The sequence below is a fragment of the Ranitomeya imitator genome, chromosome 2 (assembly GCF_032444005.1).
Source record: "Ranitomeya imitator isolate aRanImi1 chromosome 2, aRanImi1.pri, whole genome shotgun sequence".
Classification (NCBI taxonomy): Eukaryota; Metazoa; Chordata; class Amphibia; order Anura; family Dendrobatidae; genus Ranitomeya; species Ranitomeya imitator.
In genome coordinates this window covers 248,603,594-248,622,546 of record NC_091283.1, presented here as the reverse complement: position 1 = coordinate 248,622,546, position 18,953 = coordinate 248,603,594, and the positions used below count along the sequence as shown (strand labels likewise).

Sequence of the window (18,953 nt, the reverse complement as noted above, 5' to 3'; positions counted from 1 at the left end):
TCCTATTCTGGTAGGATTGGCCCCCATCCCGGTTCTGGCATGCAGTGCCCCCATCTCGTCGTAGTATGCAGGGCCCCATCCCTATTCTGGTATGAATGGCCCCATCATGGTATGCATGGCCCCATCAGAAAACATAAAAAAATAACAAAAGAAAAACAAACTATTTCACTTACCTACCCTGAGCGGGGTCTAGGACAATTTGTCTGCACTACTAATTAACAGCTGTTACAATACCAAACTAGGGCAGTCCCTATAGGAGAAAAACACAAGAATTATACTGTATTGTCACATTCTATCTATTCCTGACACTGGAGTGGCTTATAAATTTACGAAGTATATAGTTTGAGGTCTGGGATCTGCCAATATGTGGCTGGTTTTCTGACTGTTTCGGATAACATGATACATGATTTTAGTTTTTTTGTCTAGTCTCGCTTGAATATAGGTCAATATTAAATAGTCTCCTTTGGTGAAGATGATGAAACCCATAGAAATGAGGTTCTTGGAGCGTGAGTGAGTATACGTCACCTTACCCTATACTGAACTGTAGGGTATTTAATAGCAGAATCATGAAGCACCAAAGTAGATAGTGGTGAAGAGCAAACCACATTAGCTCTCCCTACACGCCCAACGGGTGCTAACAAACCAGGATAGCTCCAGGCAAAGATCAATATGAAGAAACGGAGCATAAACATCCATAACACCATAGTTGTGTATAAAAAGGTATAACGTTTATTATATAATTCCATCAAGATAACATCAATATTAACAGTGCAATAAGTGCTGTGAGCACTCTGCACACACAGAGAGGCAATAAGAAAGAGACATGGTGATAGCCAAACACAAGGAGGGATGAACGCAGTATACCATATCTTTATATCATCCTTTTCACTAGCAATTGAAAGCCACTTATCATTAGATATAGGGTCCTACCGGTATCCCCTTAGCATAGGTGACAAGAGAATGTGGTGCCTATAATGCACCATATAATGAATCAGGCTTACCCATGGTAATTGCTAGGAAAGGTGCCCCCTCGTGGTGTGGCTCCCCTGGACGCGCGTTTCGCGTATTTCGCTTTCTCAGCAGGGAACTGTTGGGTACATGTTTTTTTCTATTAGTCACCTACTGACTAACCTTCAGGGGGTAAATTATGGGTCTAGTTTTACATTTGGAATTAATAAACTTTATTTTTATCCTTTTTTCAGCAAACATGAAGAATGACAAGAGACAACCCATTTAATAAGATTCAATTTTGGTTAAAACTATTCCAACATTATGAACATAAAGGCTTCTCCCCTATTTGACGTCTCTGATGTTTATTAACGGTTGATTTCCAAGTAAAATATTTCCCACATTAAGAAAATGAAAAAGGCTTCTCCTCTGTGTGACTGCTCTGATGTCTAACAAGAAGCACTTTCCATTTAAAACATTTCCCACATTCTGAACAGGAAAAAGGCTTCTCCCCTGTGTGAGTTCTTTGGTGTTCATCACGACTCCCTTTCCGGTTAAAACATTTCCCATATTCTGAACAGGAAAATGGCTTCTCCCCTGTGTGAGTTCTCTGGTGACTATCAAGAAGCACTTTCCTTTTAAAACATTTCCCACATTCTGAACAGGAAAAAGGCTTCTCCCCTGTGTGAGTTTTTTGGTGACGAACCAAATCTGATTTCCATTTAAAACATTTCCCACATTCTGAACATGAAAAAGGCTTCTCCCCTGTGTGAGTTCTATGGTGATGAACCAAATCTGATTTCCGTTTAAAACATTTCCCACATTCTAAACACGAAAAAGGCTTCTCCCCTGTGTGAGTTCTATGGTGATGAACCAAATCTGCTTTCCATTTAAAACATTTCCCACATTCTGAACATGAAAAAGGCTTCTCCCCTGTGTGAGTTATTTGGTGACGAACCAAATCTGATTTCCATTTAAAACATTTCCCACATTCTGAACATGAAAAAGGCTTCTCCCCTGTGTGAGTTCTATGGTGCTGAACCAAATATGATTTCTGTTTAAAACATTTCCCACATTCTGAACATGAAAAGGGCTTCTCCCCTGTGTGAGTTCTTTGGTGTGTAACAAAATGTGATTTGCTGTTAAAACATTTCCCACATGCTGAACATGAAAATGACTTCTTTGCTTTAGGAGCAATTTGTTTTTTAATGCCTCTTTTGTGACTTTGATTTTCCTTAGTAGTCAGTAATGAATCAGAAGATGGGACCTGTTTCATAGGATCAGATGACAGATCTCTGCTGTGAATGGATGATGAAATAACTGGAGTAACAGCAATCACTTCAGTTGTATCTTGTAGGATCTCAACATCATGAGATTTTAAAATTGAAGAGGTCATCTGTCCCTCTGATCTCCTGGTGCAGTCATCTGCTAAGATAAACAATTTTTTTAATAAGATATGCTCGAGTTTTACATTTTTGAACATTTCTACTTAAACTGTCCATAAAATGGCAGGCTATGTAAAAAAAACTTGACAATGACAGTTCACAATTAATAGAAAACCTTGTTGGATAAGCCAGTAGTGCGTGGTGTTCAACTGTTTGTTCATTCTGCCTCCCAAATATTAAATAACAATCAATGCTATGTAGGCGAAAATAATACCAATTCTCATCTCAGAAAAAAACAAGTCCCCACTCAGGTCCATCATCTGTCAATGGAAAAACAGAGGTTCCCACACTTTTATTGGCTCAAAGGCTGTTGAAAAGTAACAGTTTCTATAAACCAATCCAGCAAAATCCGCTCTCACTTCTGAGTCTTGCAGTGTGCTCCAACATTTAGGATCCCTGTATTTAGCAATATTATAGTGAGAAGAATCCAGTTAATCTGTGGTGTGTGTCTCCTGGAGAACAATCTGGACACTATGTGCTGAGTAATAAAATGGCAAATGTGTAATTTTCACTCTCCAACATCCACTTCGTGATAATTTTCAGAAAGTGGATGTGGAGTCAAAATATTTATTCCACCTACAAATATGGTCAAAATTGTTGGTACCCCTCGTATAATGACAGAATAACCCACAATGGTTACAGAAATAACTTGAATCTGACAAAAGTAATAAGAAATAAAAGATCTATGAAAATGAACAAATGAAAGTCAGACATTGCTTTTCAACCATGCTTCCACAAAATTAAAAAAAATAAATAAAACTCATGAAATAGGCCTGGACCGAAATGATGGTACCCTTAACTCAAGCGCTTCGTGACCGCCAACAGTAGATAAACGTCGGCGCTAGCAGGGCTTTGTGCAGCGCCAACGTTTGCCTATGGTCAGCGGTTTTGTGCTCATCGGGACCCTCACGTACTGTATAACAAGGGGATTCCAGCGCCCAACAATTCCTGTGACCCCTGACCTCAGAGACCTGACTGGTTCAGGTCCTGATGATGTCAGCGTCACACCAGCCAATGAGACAAATCACTAGGAAAGTTTGTTGTAGCAACAAACTTTTCCAGGCGATCTGCCTCATAAAAATGCTGTTTCTCCTCAGATCTCCTGTCAAGTGAGAAATTAGAGGAGAAACAGTGTTACAAGTGCTGCTGGCAACAGCTGTGAGTCAATCTTGTTATAAAGTAAAAAAAAAAACATAAGGCAGGTTAGGGTTAGTGCTATAGTTAGGGTTAGTGTTAGGGCTAAAGTTAGGGTTACTGTTGGGGTTAGGGATACTGTTAGGCTAAAGTTAGGGTTACTGTTAGGCCAAAGTTAGGGTTAGGGTTTATTCTAAAGTTAGGGTTAGGCTAAAGAATTAGGCTTTTCTCAATTGTCTCCCCAATAATTTGGTCACCTCAGTCACGTCACGTTAGTCAGTCATGTCACGTCAGAGTTTGATATTTCCCAAGAAAAAAAAATAAAAACGAGTAAAATGGTCTGTCAGTATTATAGTGCAGAGGAGGTTTATGCACTTTTATGCTCTGGCGATGTGGATAGCTCAGAAATGAGCAGTGATTCTGGTCCATCCTCAAACACAAGGACCAGTACAACAAGAAGGACAAATAGCGCTTCTGGAGAAATGTCTCCAACTCAGGTAACAATGCCCAGTGCTAGCGCTGTCCCTAGTGCTTGTGAATTGGCGCACATCAATTTCCAAGGGGCTTTGCATCTTGATGTAGCATTTTCCAGATGGGAGGCTTCGGATTCGGCTACTCCATTCATCCCCAATTTTAAGGCCATTCCAGGTATAAATGTGGAGGTGGAAAATTTTGGACCAATTAATTTTTTTTATTTTGTTTCTGACAGATAGCTTGCTAGAGCATATTATCCTACAAACAAATTTATACGTGTCCCAAATCATCAACCAGAATCCACGATCCTATGATGCTAGGTCAAATTTATGGACACCAACTAATGTCCTAGACATTAAAAAATGTTTAAGACTTACATTTGCTATGGGTCTTGATAACAAAAATTCGGTCCTATTGGTCCAACCGCCCTGTTCAAGCCATCCCTATGTTTTCTCATGAGATTTTGGGCATTTTAACAACAGTCGATGCCTGCCCAGAGATGCCCCAGAACATGACAGACTACTGAAAATCAGACCCATCATTAAAGACTTGACAGAAACGTTCTTAAAGCTCTACACCCTAACAGAAAACATTTCCATTGATGAGTCCCTTGTAAAATTTAAAGGAAGACTGCACCTCAAGCAACTTATTCCTTCTAAAAGGGCAAGGTTCGGAATAAAGCTCTATAAAATGTGCGAGAGTTCAACCGCATACACATCAGCTTTTCGCCATTATGAGGGGAAAGATAGCCAACTAAACCCACCATGATGCCCTACTTATCTGGGGACTTCTGGAAAAATCGTTGGGGAGGTGATAACTCCATTTTTACAAAAAGGCTACAATCTGTATGTTGACAACTACTACACCAGCATACCCCTATTTAAAAGTCTGGTTTAACATAACATGGGGGCTTGTGGGACCATTCACAAAAATCATCAGGGGTTTCCACAATAATTGGTCAACGAAAAGTTCCGAAGGGGGCAGTCAGGGGCTTTACGCAATGGATAGATGCTTGCCCCTAAGTATAAGGATAACAAAGATATTTTTATCTTGAGCTCGATCCACACACATGCCACAACGGCCACTGCAGACCAACAGGGATCCACTACTCCAAAACCTGTGTCTGTCATTGACTACAACAAATATATGGGGGGTGTGGACCTTGCAGATCAGGATCTATAAACATATCAGGTATCAAGAAAACCATATACCTGGTATAAAAAGTTAGTCTTTTATTTGTTTCAGGTGGCCACATATAATTCTTTTGTGTCACACAAAAAAGCCGGAAATGCAGATACTTTCCTTGATCATTGAAAATCTTGTTTTTGAAAATATTGTCCCTGGCAATCCTTTAGAATCTTAAGATGTCAGAAGACTCACTGAGCGACATTTTATTGCACTCATTCCAGAAACTGAAACAAGAAAGAACCCCCAGAGAATATGTTGTGTATGTTCCAAGAGAGGAATGAGGCATGATACCCGCTATTATTGCCCACAAAGCCCATCATTGCCATCCTATTGCCTCCATGACTAATTTACAATCTTCCACACAGAACCACGTTTTTAAACTGTTTTGACATTCAAGCATTTGGTTTATTTAGTGACAGACATTTGCGTAGAGCTGACCTAACAATTTCCGGGGGTAGGTGGGGGGATGTCTCCAGAGACACAAGCTGGGCACAATATATTGGGCACTACGAAAGATTTGCTCTAAAACTTCCACTACGTGTTTCTGGAAATCATCTGTATAGTGAAAATGGTCACTATATTCATAGATGAATAACCAGAGGGGTGTCATTTCCAAAATGGGGTCACTTCAGGAGAGATTCTGTTGTTCTGGCCCTTAGCGGCTCTCCAAAGTGCCACAACAGCAGAATCCCCCCTGCAGTGACCCCATTTTAGAAATGACACCCCTCTGCGAATTCATCTAAGGGTGTAGTGACCATTTACCTATCTACCTATTTTCCAATGTAAAATTTAGGGTTAAAACAACATTTTAGTGGTTAAAATGTTATTAATTTTTCTTCACTGCCCAATGGTGTAATTTTCTATGGAACAGCTGTGGTGTCAATATGCTCACTGCACCACTATAAGAATTCATTCAGTGAAGTATTTTGTAAAATACAGTCACTTTGGGGGCTTATGCTGTTTTGGCACCACAGGGGATCTTACAATGTGACATGTCACCCACAAACAATTCCAGCAAAATATGCTCTCCAATATGGCGCTCCTTCCTTTCAGAGCTCTGCCATGTGCCCAAACAGTGGTTTACCCCACATATGGATGTCCGCACACTCAGGACAAATTGCACAACAACTTTTGGGGCTGAATTTCTCCTGTTACCCTTTTATAAAAAAAATGAGGGCGAAAAGTTCATTTGTTGTGGAAATTTTTTTTTTATTTTCATGGCTTTACGTTATAAACGTCTGTGAAGCACCTGTGGGTTAAATATGCTCAATACACATCCAGATAAGTTCCCTAAGGGGTCTAGTTTCCATAATAGTGTCACTTGTGGGGGATTTCCACTGTTTAGGCACATCAGGGGCTCTCCAAACGTTACATGGCAACCACTAATTATTCCAGCATATTTTACATTCAAAAAGTCAAATGGCGCGCCTTCTATTCCAAGCCCTGCTGTGCACCCAGACAGTAGATTTCCCCACATATGGGGTATCGATATGCTCAGAAGAAATTGCAAAACAAAATGTATAGTCCTTTTTCTCCTGTTACCCTTGCGAAAGTAAAAAAAAAATAGGTCTAAAGGAACATTTTTGTGAAAGAAAAGGAAATGTTTATTTTTTCCTTTCACATTCCAATCATTCCTGTGAAGCACCTGAAGGGTTAATAAACTTCTTGAATGTATTTTTGAGCACTTTGAAAAAAAATGGTTTTGAAAATTTTGTTCTAAAAATGAGAAATCACTGGTCAACTTTTAAACCTTATAACTTCCTAAGAAAAAAAAATTGTTTTCAAAATTGTGCTGATGTCAAGTAGACATGTGGGAAATGTTATTTATTAGCTATTTTGTGCGATAGGACTCTAAGAGCATAAAAATATATAGAAAATTGCGAAATGTTTAAAATTTTCTCCACATTTCCATTTTTTTAACAAATAAACGCAAGTTATATCAAAGAAATTTTATCACTATCAAAGTACAATATGTCACAAGAAAGCATTCTCAGTATCACCAGGATCCGTTGAAGCATTTTAGAGTTATAACCTCTGTTGTGAATTCTGTGGCAGAGTTCACTCCTGTGGTCACAAGTGGTACTTCGGCTGATTCTCTCTGGGAGCTTCCGTTTGTGGAGGAAAGTGGTACTGCAGCTTCTGAGTTTCCTCTCTCAGGTGATCTGGTGAGCTAGTTAGCTGCTTCTCTACTTAACTCCACCTAATTCTTTGATCCATGCTTCCTGTCAATGTTCCAGTGTTGGACTTGTGTATCTCTGGATCATTCCTGTGGCCTGCTGCTCTACATAGCTAAGTGCTTCTTTGCTATTTGTTGCTATTTTTTCTGTCCAGCTTGTCTATTTGTTTTGCTGGAAGCTCTGGGACGCAAGGGGTGTACCTCCGTGCCGTTAGTTCGGTACGGAGGGTCTTTTTGCCCCCTTTGCGTGGTTTTCTTTAGGGTTTTGTGTAGACCGCAAAGTTATCTTTCCTATCCTCGTTCTGTCTAGAATATCGGGCCTCACTTTGCTGAATCTATTTCATCCCTACGTTTGTCTTTTCATCTTACTCACAGTCATTATATGTGGGGGGCTGCCTTTTCCTTTGGGGTATTTCTCTGAGGCAAGGTAGGCTTATATTTCTATCTTCAGGCTAGTAGTTTCTCAGGCTGTGCCGAGTTGCATAGGGAGCATTAGGCGCAATCCACGGCTGCCTCTAGTTGTGTTTGGAGAGGATCAGGAATTGTGGTCTGCAGAGTTCCCACGTCTCAGAGCTCGTTCTATTATTTTGGGTTATTGTCAGATCACTGTATGTGCTCTGATCGCTATGTACATTGTGTTACTGAATTGCCTATCACAACAGTACAGGAAGCCAAAAGTACTAATGATTCTCAATAGAGGGAAAAAAGAAGTTCTGAGACAATTTTTTTTCCTTTGCACTGTGATTTGTCTTTTTTTTCCCCTAGACATTTGGGTGCTTCAGGACACAGGTGTTACAATGGACATTAAAGGTCTGTCTTCATGTGTAGATCAGCTCACGGCAAGAGTTCAAGATATTCAAAATTTTGTGGTTCAGAATTCTTTGTTAGAACCAAGAATTCCTATTCCAGATTTGTTTTTCGGAGATAGAACTAAATTTCTGAGTTTCAAGAATAATTGTAAACTGTTTCTGGCTTTGAAACCTCGCTCTTCTGGTGACCCAGCGCAACAGGTTAGGATCGTCATTTCTTTTTTGCGTGGCGACCCTCAGGACTGGGCATTTTCTCTTGCGTCAGGAGATCCTGCATTAAGTAATATCGATGCGTTTTTCCTGGCGCTTGGATTGCTGTACGATGAGCCTAATTCAGTAGATCAGGCAGAAAAGAATTTGCTGGCTCTTTGTCAGGCTCAGGATGAGATAGAGCTATATTGCCAGAAATTTAGAAAATGGTCCGTGCTCACTCAATGGAATGAATCTGCGCTTGCAGCCATTTTCAGAAAGGGTCTCTCTGAAGCCATTAAGGATGTCATGGTGGGATTTCCTATGCCCGCTGGTTTGAATGAGTCTATGTCTTTGGCCATTCAGATCGGTCGACGCTTGCGTGAGCGTAAATCTGTGCACCATTTGGCGGTATTACCTGAGATTAAACCTGAGCCTATGCAGTGCGATAGGACTATGACCAGAGTTGAACGGCAAGAACACAGACGTCTGAATGGGCTGTGTTTCTACTGTGGTGATTCCACTCATGCTATCTCTGATTGTCCTAAGCGCACTAAGCGGTTCGCTAGGTCTGCCGCCATTGGTACTGTACAGTCAAAATGTCTTCTGTCCGTTACCTTGATAAGCTCCTTGTCGTCGTATTCTGTCATGGCGTTTGTGGATTCAGGCGCTGCTCTGAATTTGATGGACTTGGATTATGCTAAACATTGTGGGTTTTTCTTGGAGCCCTTGCAGTGTCCTATTCCATTGAGAGGAATTGACACCTTTGGCCAAGAATAAGCCTCAATACTGGACCCAGCTGACCATGTGCATGGCTCCTGCACATCAGGAGGTTATTCGCTTTCTGGTGTTGCATAATATGCATGATGTGGTCGTGTTGGGGTTGCCATGGCTACAAGCCCATAATCCAGTATTGGATTGGAATTCCATGTTGGTGTCCAGCTGGGGTTGTCAGGGGGTACATGGTGATGTTCCATTTCTGTCAATTTCGTCATCCACCCCTTCTGAGGTTCCAGAGTTCTTGTCTGATTACCAGGATGTATTTGATGAGCCCAAGTCCGATGCCCTACCTCCGCATAGGGATTGTGATTGTGCTATCAATTTGATTCCTGGTAGTAAATTCCCAAAAGGTCGACTGTTTAATTTATCCGTGCCTGAGCACACCGCTATGCGCAGTTATGTCAAGGAATCCCTGGAGAAGGGGCATATTCGCCCGTCATCGTCGCCATTAGTAGCAGGGTTCTTTTTTGTAGCCAAGAAGGATGGTTCGCTGAGACCGTGTATAGATTATCGCCTTCTTAATAAGATCACTGTTAAATTTCAGTACCCCTTGCCATTGTTATCTGATTTGTTTGCTCGGATTAAGGGGGCTAGTTGGTTCACTAAGATAGATCTTCGTGGTGCGTATAATCTGGTGAGAATCAGGCAAGGCGATGAATGGAAAACTGCATTTAATACGCCCGAGGGTCATTTTGAGTATCTAGTGATGCCGTTCGGACTTGCCAATGCTCCATCAGTGTTTCAATCCTTTATGCATGACATCTTCCGTGAGTACCTGGATAAATTCCTGATTGTGTACTTGGATGACATTTTGATCTTCTCGGATGATTGGGAGTCTCATGTGAAGCAGGTCAGAACGGTTTTTCAGGTCCTGCGTGCTAATTCTTTGTTTGTGAAGGGATCAAAGTGTCTCTTTGGTGTGCAGAAGGTTTCATTTTTGGGGTTCATCTTTTCCCCTTCTACTATCGAGATGGATCCGGTTAAGGTCCAAGCCATCCATGATTGGACTCAGCCGACATCTCTGAAAAGTCTGCAAAAGTTCCTGGGCTTTGCTAATTTTTATCGTCGCTTCATCTGCAATTTTTCTAGTGTTGCCAAACCATTGACTGATTTGACCAAGAAGGGTGCTGATTTGGTCAATTGGTCTTCTGCTGCTGTGGAGGCTTTTCAAGAGTTGAAGCGTCGTTTTTCTTCTGCCCCTGTGTTGTGTCAACCAGATGTTTCTCTTCCGTTCCAGGTCGAGGTTGATGCTTCTGAGATAGGAGCAGGGGCTGTTTTGTCACAGAGAGGTCCTGGTTGCTCAGTGATGAAACCATGCGCTTTCTTTTCCAGGAAGTTTTCGCCTGCTGAGCGAAATTATGATGTGGGCAACCGAGAGTTGCTGGCCATGAAGTGGGCATTCGAGGAGTGGCGTCATTGGCTTGAAGGAGCTAAGCATCGCGTGGTGGTATTGACTGATCATAAGAACTTGACTTATCTCGAGTCTGCCAAGCGCTTGAATCTTAGACAAGCTCATTGGTCGTTGTTTTTTGCCCGTTTTGACTTTGTGATTTCGTACCTTCCGGGCTCTAAAAATGTGAAGGCGGATGCTCTGTCTAGGAGTTTTGTGCCCGACTCTCCGGGTTTATCTGAGCCGGCGGGTATCCTCAAGGAAGCAGTAATTGTGTCTGCCATCTCCCCTGATTTGCGGCGGGTGCTGCAAAAATTTCAGGCTAATAAACCTGATCGTTGCCCAGCGGAGAAACTGTTTGTCCCTGATAGGTGGACGAATAGAGTTACCTCTGAACTTCATTGTTCGGTGTTGGCTGGTCATCCTGGAATCTTTGGTACCAGAGAGTTAGTGGCTAGATCCTTTTGGTGGCCGTCTCTGTCGCGGGATGTGCGTACTTTTGTGCAGTCCTGTGGGATTTGTGCTCGGGCTAAGCCCTGCTGTTCTCGTGCCAGTGGGTTGCTTTTGCCCTTGCCGGTCCCAAAGAGGCCTTGGACACATATCTCTATGGATTTTATTTCTGACCTTCCCGTTTCTCAAAAGATGTCAGTCATTTGGGTGGTCTGTGATCGCTTTTCTAAGATGGTCCATCTGGTACCCTTGTCTAAATTGCCTTCCTCCTCTGATTTGGTGCCTTTGTTCTTCCAGCATGTGGTTCGTTTGCATGGCATTCCAGAGAATATTGTTTCTGACAGAGGTTCCCTTTTTGTTTTGAGGTTTTGGCGAGCCATTTGTGGTAGGATGGGCATTGACTTGTCTTTTTCCTCGGCTTTCCATCCTCAGACTAATGGCCAGGCCGAACGAACCAATCAGACCTTGGAAACATATCTGAGATGCTTTGTTTCTGCTGATCAGGATGACTGGGTGTCCTTTTTGCCTTTGGCTGAGTTCGCCCTTAATAATCGGGCCAGCTCGGCTACCTTGGTTTCGCCGTTTTTCTGCAATTCTGGGTTCCATCCTCGTTTCTCTTCGGGACAGGTTGAGTCTTCGGACTGTCCTGGTGTGGATACTGTGGTGGACAGGTTGCAGCAGATTTGGACTCAGGTAGTGGACAATTTGACCTTGTCCCAGGAGAAGGCTCAACTTTTCGCTAATCGCAGACGCCGTGTGGGTCCCCGACTTCGTGTTGGGGATCTGGTTTGGTTATCTTCTCGTCATATTCCTATGAAGGTTTCCTCTCCTAAGTTTAAACCTCGTTTTATTGGTCCGTATAGGATTTCTGAGGTTCTTAATCCTGTGTCTTTTCGTCTGACCCTCCCAGATTCTTTTTCCATACATAACGTATTCCATAGGTCATTGTTGCGGAGATACGTGGCACCTATGGTTCCATCTGTTGAGCCTCCTGCCCCGGTTTTGGTGGAGGGGGAATTGGAGTATATTGTGGAGAAGATTTTGGATTCTCGTGTTTCAAGACGGAAACTCCAGTATCTGGTTAAATGGAAGGGTTATGCTCAGGAAGATAATTCCTGGGTTTTTGCTTCTGATGTCCATGCTCCTGATCTTGTTCGTGCCTTTCATGTGGCTCATCCTGGTCGGCCTGGGGGCTCTGGTGAGGGTTCGGTGACCCCTCCTCAAGGGGGGGGGTACTGTTGTGAATTCTGTGGCAGAGTTCACTCCTGTGGTCACAAGTGGTACTTCGGCTGATTCTCTCTGGGAGCTTCCGTTTGTGGAGGAAAGTGGTACTGCAGCTTCTGAGTTTCCTCTCTCGGGTGATCTGGTGAGCTCGTTAGCTGCTTCTCTACTTAACTCCACCTAATGCTTTGATCCATGCTTCCTGTCAATGTTCCAGTGTTGGACTTGTGTATCTCTGGATCATTCCTGTGGCCTGCTGCTCTGCATAGCTAAGTGCTTCTTTGCTATTTGTTGCTATTTTTTCTGTCCAGCTTGTCTATTTGTTTTGCTGGAAGCTCTGGGACGCAAGGGGTGTACCTCCGTGCCGTTAGTTCGGTACGGAGGGTCTTTTTGCCCCCTTTGTGTGGTTTTCTTTAGGGTTTTGTGTAGACTGCAAAGTTATCTTTCCTATCCTCGTTCTGTCTAGAATATCGGGCCTCACTTTGCTGAATCTATTTCATCCCTACGTTTGTCTTTTCATCTTACTCACAGTCATTATATGTGGGGGGCTGCCTTTTCCTTTGGGGTATTTCTCTGAGGCAAGGTAGGCTTATTTTTCTATCTTCAGGCTAGTAGTTTCTCAGGCTGTGCCGAGTTGCATAGGGAGCGTTAGGCGCAATCCACGGCTGCCTCTAGTTGTGTTTGGAGAGGATCAGGAATTGCGGTCTGCAGAGTTCCCACGTCTCAGAGCTCGTTCTATTATTTTGGGTTATTGTCAGATCACTGTATGTGCTCTGATCGCTATGTACATTGTGTTACTGAATTGCCTATCACAACAGACCTCATAAAGGGACACTGGTCAGATTTAAAAAAATTGGCGAGGTCACGAAGGCAAAAACAAGCTTTGGCGCGAAAGGATTAATATGGATTAATATTTTGTTGCACAATCTTTTGAGGCAATCACTGCAATCAAACGATTCCTGAAACTGTCAATGAGACTTCTGCTCCTCTCGACAGGTATTTTGGCCCACTCCTCAAGAGCAAACTGCTCCAGTAGTCTTGTGTTCGAAGGTTGCCTTTTCCAGATGACATGTTTCAGCTCTTTCCAAAGATGCTCAATAGGATTTAGGTCAGGGCTCATAGAAGGCCACTTCAGAATAGTGCAATGTTTTCCTCTTAGCCATTCTTGGGTGTTTTTAGCTGTGCGTTTTGGGTCATTATCCTGTTGAAAGAACCATGACCTGCGACTGAGACCAAGCTTTCTGACACTGGGCAGCACATTTCTCTCTAGAATCCCTTCTTAGTTTTGAGATTTCATTGTACCCTGCACAGATTCTAGACACCCTGTGCCAGATGCAGCCTCAGAACAAAACAGAGCCTCCTCCATGTTTCACAGTAGGGACAGTGTTCTTTTCTTGATATGCTTAATTTTTCCATCTGTGAACAGAGCTGATGTGCATTGCCAAACAGTTCCATTTTTGTCTTATCTGTCCATAGGACATTCTCCCAGCTTTATGGCTTGTCAACATGTAGTTTGGCAAATTCCAGTCTGGCTTTTTGACGTTTTTTTTTTTTTTCAACAATGGTGTCCTCTTTGGTCGTCTCCCAAGAAGTCCACTTTGGCTCATACAACAACGTATGGTGCGATCTGACACTGATGTTCTTTGAGCTTGAAGTTCACCTTTAATCTGTTTTTCTGGGCTCTTTTGTTATCTTTCGTATTATCCGTCTCTTTGATTTGCCATCAATTTTCCTCCTGTGGCCACGTCCAGGGAGGTTGGCTACAGTCCCATGGATCTTACATTTCTGAATAATATGTGCAACTGTAGTCACAGGAACATCAAGCTGCTTGGAGAGGTTTATAACTTTTACCTTTAACATGTTTGTCTTCAATTTTCTTTCTAATCTCCTGAGACAACTCTTTCCTTCACTTTCACTGGTCCATGTTGAGTGTGATACACACCATGTCACCAAACAGCATAGTGAGTATCTGTAGCCCTATATACAGGCCACTAACTGATTCCAGGATTGCAGACACACCCGTGATGCTAGTTAGTGGACACACCACGATTTAACGTGTCCCTTTGTTACATTTTCAAGGGTACCATAATTTCTGTTCAGGCCTATTTCATGAGTTTTATTTTTGTTTAACCCCTTTACCCCCCAAGGGTGGTTTGCACGTTAATAACCAGGCCAATTTTTACAATTCTGACCACTGTCCCTTTATGAGGTTATAACTCTGGAACGCTTCAACGGATCCCGGTGATTCTGACATTTTTTTCTCATGACATATTATATTTCATGATAGTGGTAAAATTTATTTGATATTACATGCGTTTATTTATTAAAAAAATAGAAATTTGGTGAAAATTTTGAAAATTTCGCAATTTTCCAACTTTGAATTTTTATGCCTTTAAATCACAGAGATATGTCACACAAAATACTTAATAAGTAACATTTCCCACATGTCTACTTTACATCAGCACAATTTTAAAACCAAAATTTTTTGTTAGGGAGTTATAAGGGTTAAAAGTTGACCAGCAATTTCTCATTTTTACAACACCATTTTTATTTAGAGACCACATCTCATTTGAAGTCATTTTCAGGTGTCTATATGATAGAAAATAACCAAGTGAGACACAATTCTAAAAACTGCACCCCTCAAGGTGCTCAAACCCACATTCAAGAAGTTTATTAACCCTTCAGGTGTTTCACAGGAATTTTTGGAATGTTTAAATAAAAATGAACATTTAACTTTTTCACAAAAAATTTACTTCAGCTCCAATTTGTTTTATTTTACCAAGGGTAACAGGAGAAAATGGACCCCAAAAGTTGTTGTACAATTTGTCCTGAGTACGCCGATACCCCACATGTGGGGGTAAACCACTGTTTGGGCGCATGGCAGAGCTCGGAAGGGAAGGAGCGCCATTTGACTTTTTAATGCAAAATTGACTGGAGTTGAGATGGGACGCCATGCTGCGTTTGGAGAGCCACTGATGTGCCTAAACATTGAAACCCCCCACAAGTGACACCATTTTGGAAAGTAGACCCCCTAAGGAACTTATCTAGATGTGTGGTGAGCACTTTGACCTATTAAGTGATTAACAGAAGTTGATAATGCAGAGCCGTAAAAATAAAAAAATCATTTTTTCACAAAAATGATATTTTCGCCCCCAATTTTTTATTTTCCCAAGGGTAAGAGAAGAAATTGGACCCCAAAAGTTTTTGCACAATTTGTCCTGAGTACGCTGGTACCCCATATGTGGGGGTAAACCACTGTTTGGGCGCATGGCAGAGCTCGGAAGGGAAGGAGCGCCATTTGACTTTTCAATGCAAAATTGACTGGCATTGAGATGGGATGCCATGTTGCGTTTAGAGAGCCACTGATGTGCCTAAACATTGAAACCCCCCACAAGTGACACCATTTTGGAAAGTAGACCCCCTAAGAAACTCATCTAGATGTGTTGTGAGAGCTTTGAACCCCCCAAGTGATTCACTACAGTTTATAACGCAGAGCCGTGAAAATAAAAATTCTTTTTTTTCCCACAAAAATTATTTTTTAGCCCCTAGTTTTGTATTTTTCCAAGGGTAACAGGAGAAATTGGACCCAAAAGTTGTTGTCCAATTTGTTCTGAGTACGCTGATACCCCATATGTGGGGGGGAACCACTGTTTGGGCGCATGGGAGGGCTCGGAAGGGAAGGAGCACCATTTGGAATGCAGACTTAGGCTAGGTTCAAATTGCGTTAGTGCAATCCGTTTAGCAGATTGCGCTAATGGATTGCGCTAACGCAATGTCCAAAAATGGATTGCGTTTGGCAATTCCGCTAGCGCAGATCCCCTATCTGCGCTAGCGAAGAACGGACCATGAACGCTGCAAGCAGCGTTCGATGTCCGTCCAAAACTAACGGCAAATCGCTGACGCATGCCAAAAAGTCATACGTTAGCGATGAGTTGGTGATCCGTTAGCACATTGCAATCAATGGGTGTGCTAACAGATTCGTTACATGGCGTTAATTGCGACAATTCCGCCATGTAACGGATTCCGTTAGCGGACACCCACTAAAGCAATGTGAACCTAACTTTAGATGGAATGGTCTGCAGGCGTCACATTGCGTTTGCAGAGCCTCTAGTGTACCTAAACAGTCGAAACCCCCCTTCGCAAGTGACCCCATATTGGAAACTAGACCCCCCCAAGGAACTTATCTAGATGTGTTGTGAGAACTTTGAACCCCCAAGTGCTTCACAACAGTTTATAACGCAGAGCCATGAAAAAAAAAATCCTTTTTTTATTCACAAAAATTCTTTTTTAGCCCCCAGTTTTGTATTTTCCCAAGGGTAACAGGAGAAATTGGACCCCAAAAGTTGTTGTCCAATATGTCATGAGTACACTGATACCCCATATGTTGGGGTAAACCCCTATTTGGGCGCACGGGAGAGCTCGGAAGGGAAGGAGCACTGTTTTACTTTTTCAACGCAGAATTGATTGGAATTGAGATCGGATGCCATGTCGCGTTTGGAGAGCCCCTGATGTGCCTAAACAGTGGAAACCCCCCAATTATAACAAACACTAATCCAAACACACCCCTAACCCTAATCCCAACGGTAACTCTAACTACACCTCTAACACAGAAACACACCTAACCCTAATCCCAACCCTATTCCCAACCGTAAATGTAATCCAAACCCTAACCCTAACTAGCTCCAACCCTAACTGTAGCTTTAACCCTAGCCCCAACCCTAACGGGAAAATGGAAATAAATACATTTTTAAAATTTTTACCTAACTAAAGGGGGTGATGAAGGGGAGTTTGATTTACTTTTATAGCGGGTTTTTTTAGCAGATTTTTATGATTGGCAGCCGTCACACACTGAAAGACGCTTTTTATTGCAAAAAACATTTTTTTGCGTTACCATATTTTGAGAGCTATAGTTTTTCCATATTTGGGTCCACAGAGTCATGTAAGGTCTTGTTTTTTGCGGGACGAGTTGACGTTTTTATTAGTAACATTTTCGGGCATGTGACTTTTTTTGTATAAATCATTTTATTGGTCACAGCAATAAAGAATAAAGGTAAACAGTACAATCTGGTAAATCTGTGCAATGATAGGCAATAGTTACAAGTCAAACAAGAGGAGCATTGTTACAACATTTAAGTCTTATAATTTAACTTTCTGATTAATAATGCTATTGGTTATCCCGAGATTATGAGGTGTTAACAATAAAGAACAGCCGGGATAGTTGGTAACCATTGTTAGATTGGCATGTGACATTTTTTGATCGCTTTTTATTCCGACTTTTGTGAGGCAGAATGACCAAAAACCAGCTATTCATGAATTTCTTTTGGGGGAGGCGTTTATACCGTTCCGCGTTTGGTAAAATGCATAAAGCAGTTTTATTCTTCGGGTCAGTACGATTACAGCGATACCTGGCCTGAACGACAAAATTGACATATCTATCTTTTTGTGATCATTTGATTCTTTTTTCCCCCCCTCCCTTTTTTCTTTGATACCACCCCTCTCCTTTTGTGCTATTGAACCCTGTTTAGTAGTCCATATAGGTTTTATGTAAAGATCTCCATAAATATGTGTTCGGCGCATTGCTGATAGAGTTGGTAAGTTTGTGTTATATCTCCCATATTTGTACGGTATCCCTTGTTATATTTGTGAGCCTACACAAGGCGAGGTATGGACCTCAGGATTGTGTTTATATTTTATCATTTTAATCCATTTTTATCTTTCACACATGTGTATTTCGTTTGAAGGGCTGTGCGGGAAGGGGGCGAGGACAGGTGGGGTGGGCGGGTGTTTTTCCTGCTCTCACCTATTTGTGTCCGCCCCAATCCACTGCTCTTCAGACCCGTTGAAGCGCTGACGTAAGCGCGAAACGGCCGTCGTCACATCCTACTCACCTCCTTTCATTGTCCCGGGCCGTCTATGTGAAGGCGTTTTAATGGCTTGAATAAAGATTTTTGAACCACAACTGGACCGGTGAGTGTTGCCGTACTATTCTTCAAATTTCTTGCTGGTCAATACTTTTTCTCTGCACGAGCACCTCAACTGGGACCTCAGGCTGTTCATTGGAGGCATTGCTGTCAGTGTTTTGATCTGATAGCAGCTGTGCAGTCAAACCCTTTTCTTTGTTTTGGACATATGTTTCTCTTTATTGACCAGCACGCTGCGGATCTACATTGTGCACGCTGATCCTATTTAACTCTTCATCCTTAATTGTGGAGGAGTTATTGGTGAAGACCGAATTATGGATCCTGACTTTTCCTCTATATGTGTGGGGCTGCAAGCTGGCCAGGAGGACGTAATTAACTACTTTAAGGAGTGTGAGCAGGTGGATGAAGTACGCATGCTGAGTACTAAGGCCTTGGAGTATAAGCTCACAAGTCTATCAGAGAGAGAGATTAGACTGTTCTGGACGAACAATTCTCTCCAGTCATACAAGGATAACGGTCAGGTCCCGAGAGGACTCCGAGTATGGAAGGATATATCTCATTTCAGCAATGATGTCACTTTTAAAACTGAATGGGAGAGCATTATGTTAAAGTGCTCCCAGGACTTACTTTCATTGGTGTTGAAATCCAACATACAGAACTACGAGTTGGTTAATACGGACGTTCTTAAAACACAATCTGAACTTAAAAGTAGGCTTACAGAGAACCAATGGGCTACCTTTAACAAAAAGCTGGATAATAGACTCATCCCCATTCAAGCTGAAATAAAGCAAAAGAAGAGGGTTAAATTTATCCGTGATAAAGGGGACT

The 18,953-nt window shown here is 42.1% G+C and overlaps 1 protein-coding gene across 1 annotated transcript; it reads right to left on the bottom strand.

Moving 5' to 3' along the window:
* Window positions 1–238: 238 nt before the first annotated feature.
* Window positions 239–18,102, bottom strand: LOC138666353 (gastrula zinc finger protein XlCGF17.1-like). Its single transcript, XM_069754581.1, has 4 exons — window positions 18,093–18,102; window positions 1,771–1,881; window positions 1,412–1,629; window positions 239–250 (listed from the first exon to the last, which is right to left on the bottom strand). The coding sequence occupies exons 1-4, from the start codon at window positions 18,100–18,102 to the stop codon at window positions 239–241; spliced, it is 351 nt and encodes a 116-aa protein (XP_069610682.1).
* Window positions 18,103–18,953: the final 851 nt, after the last annotated feature.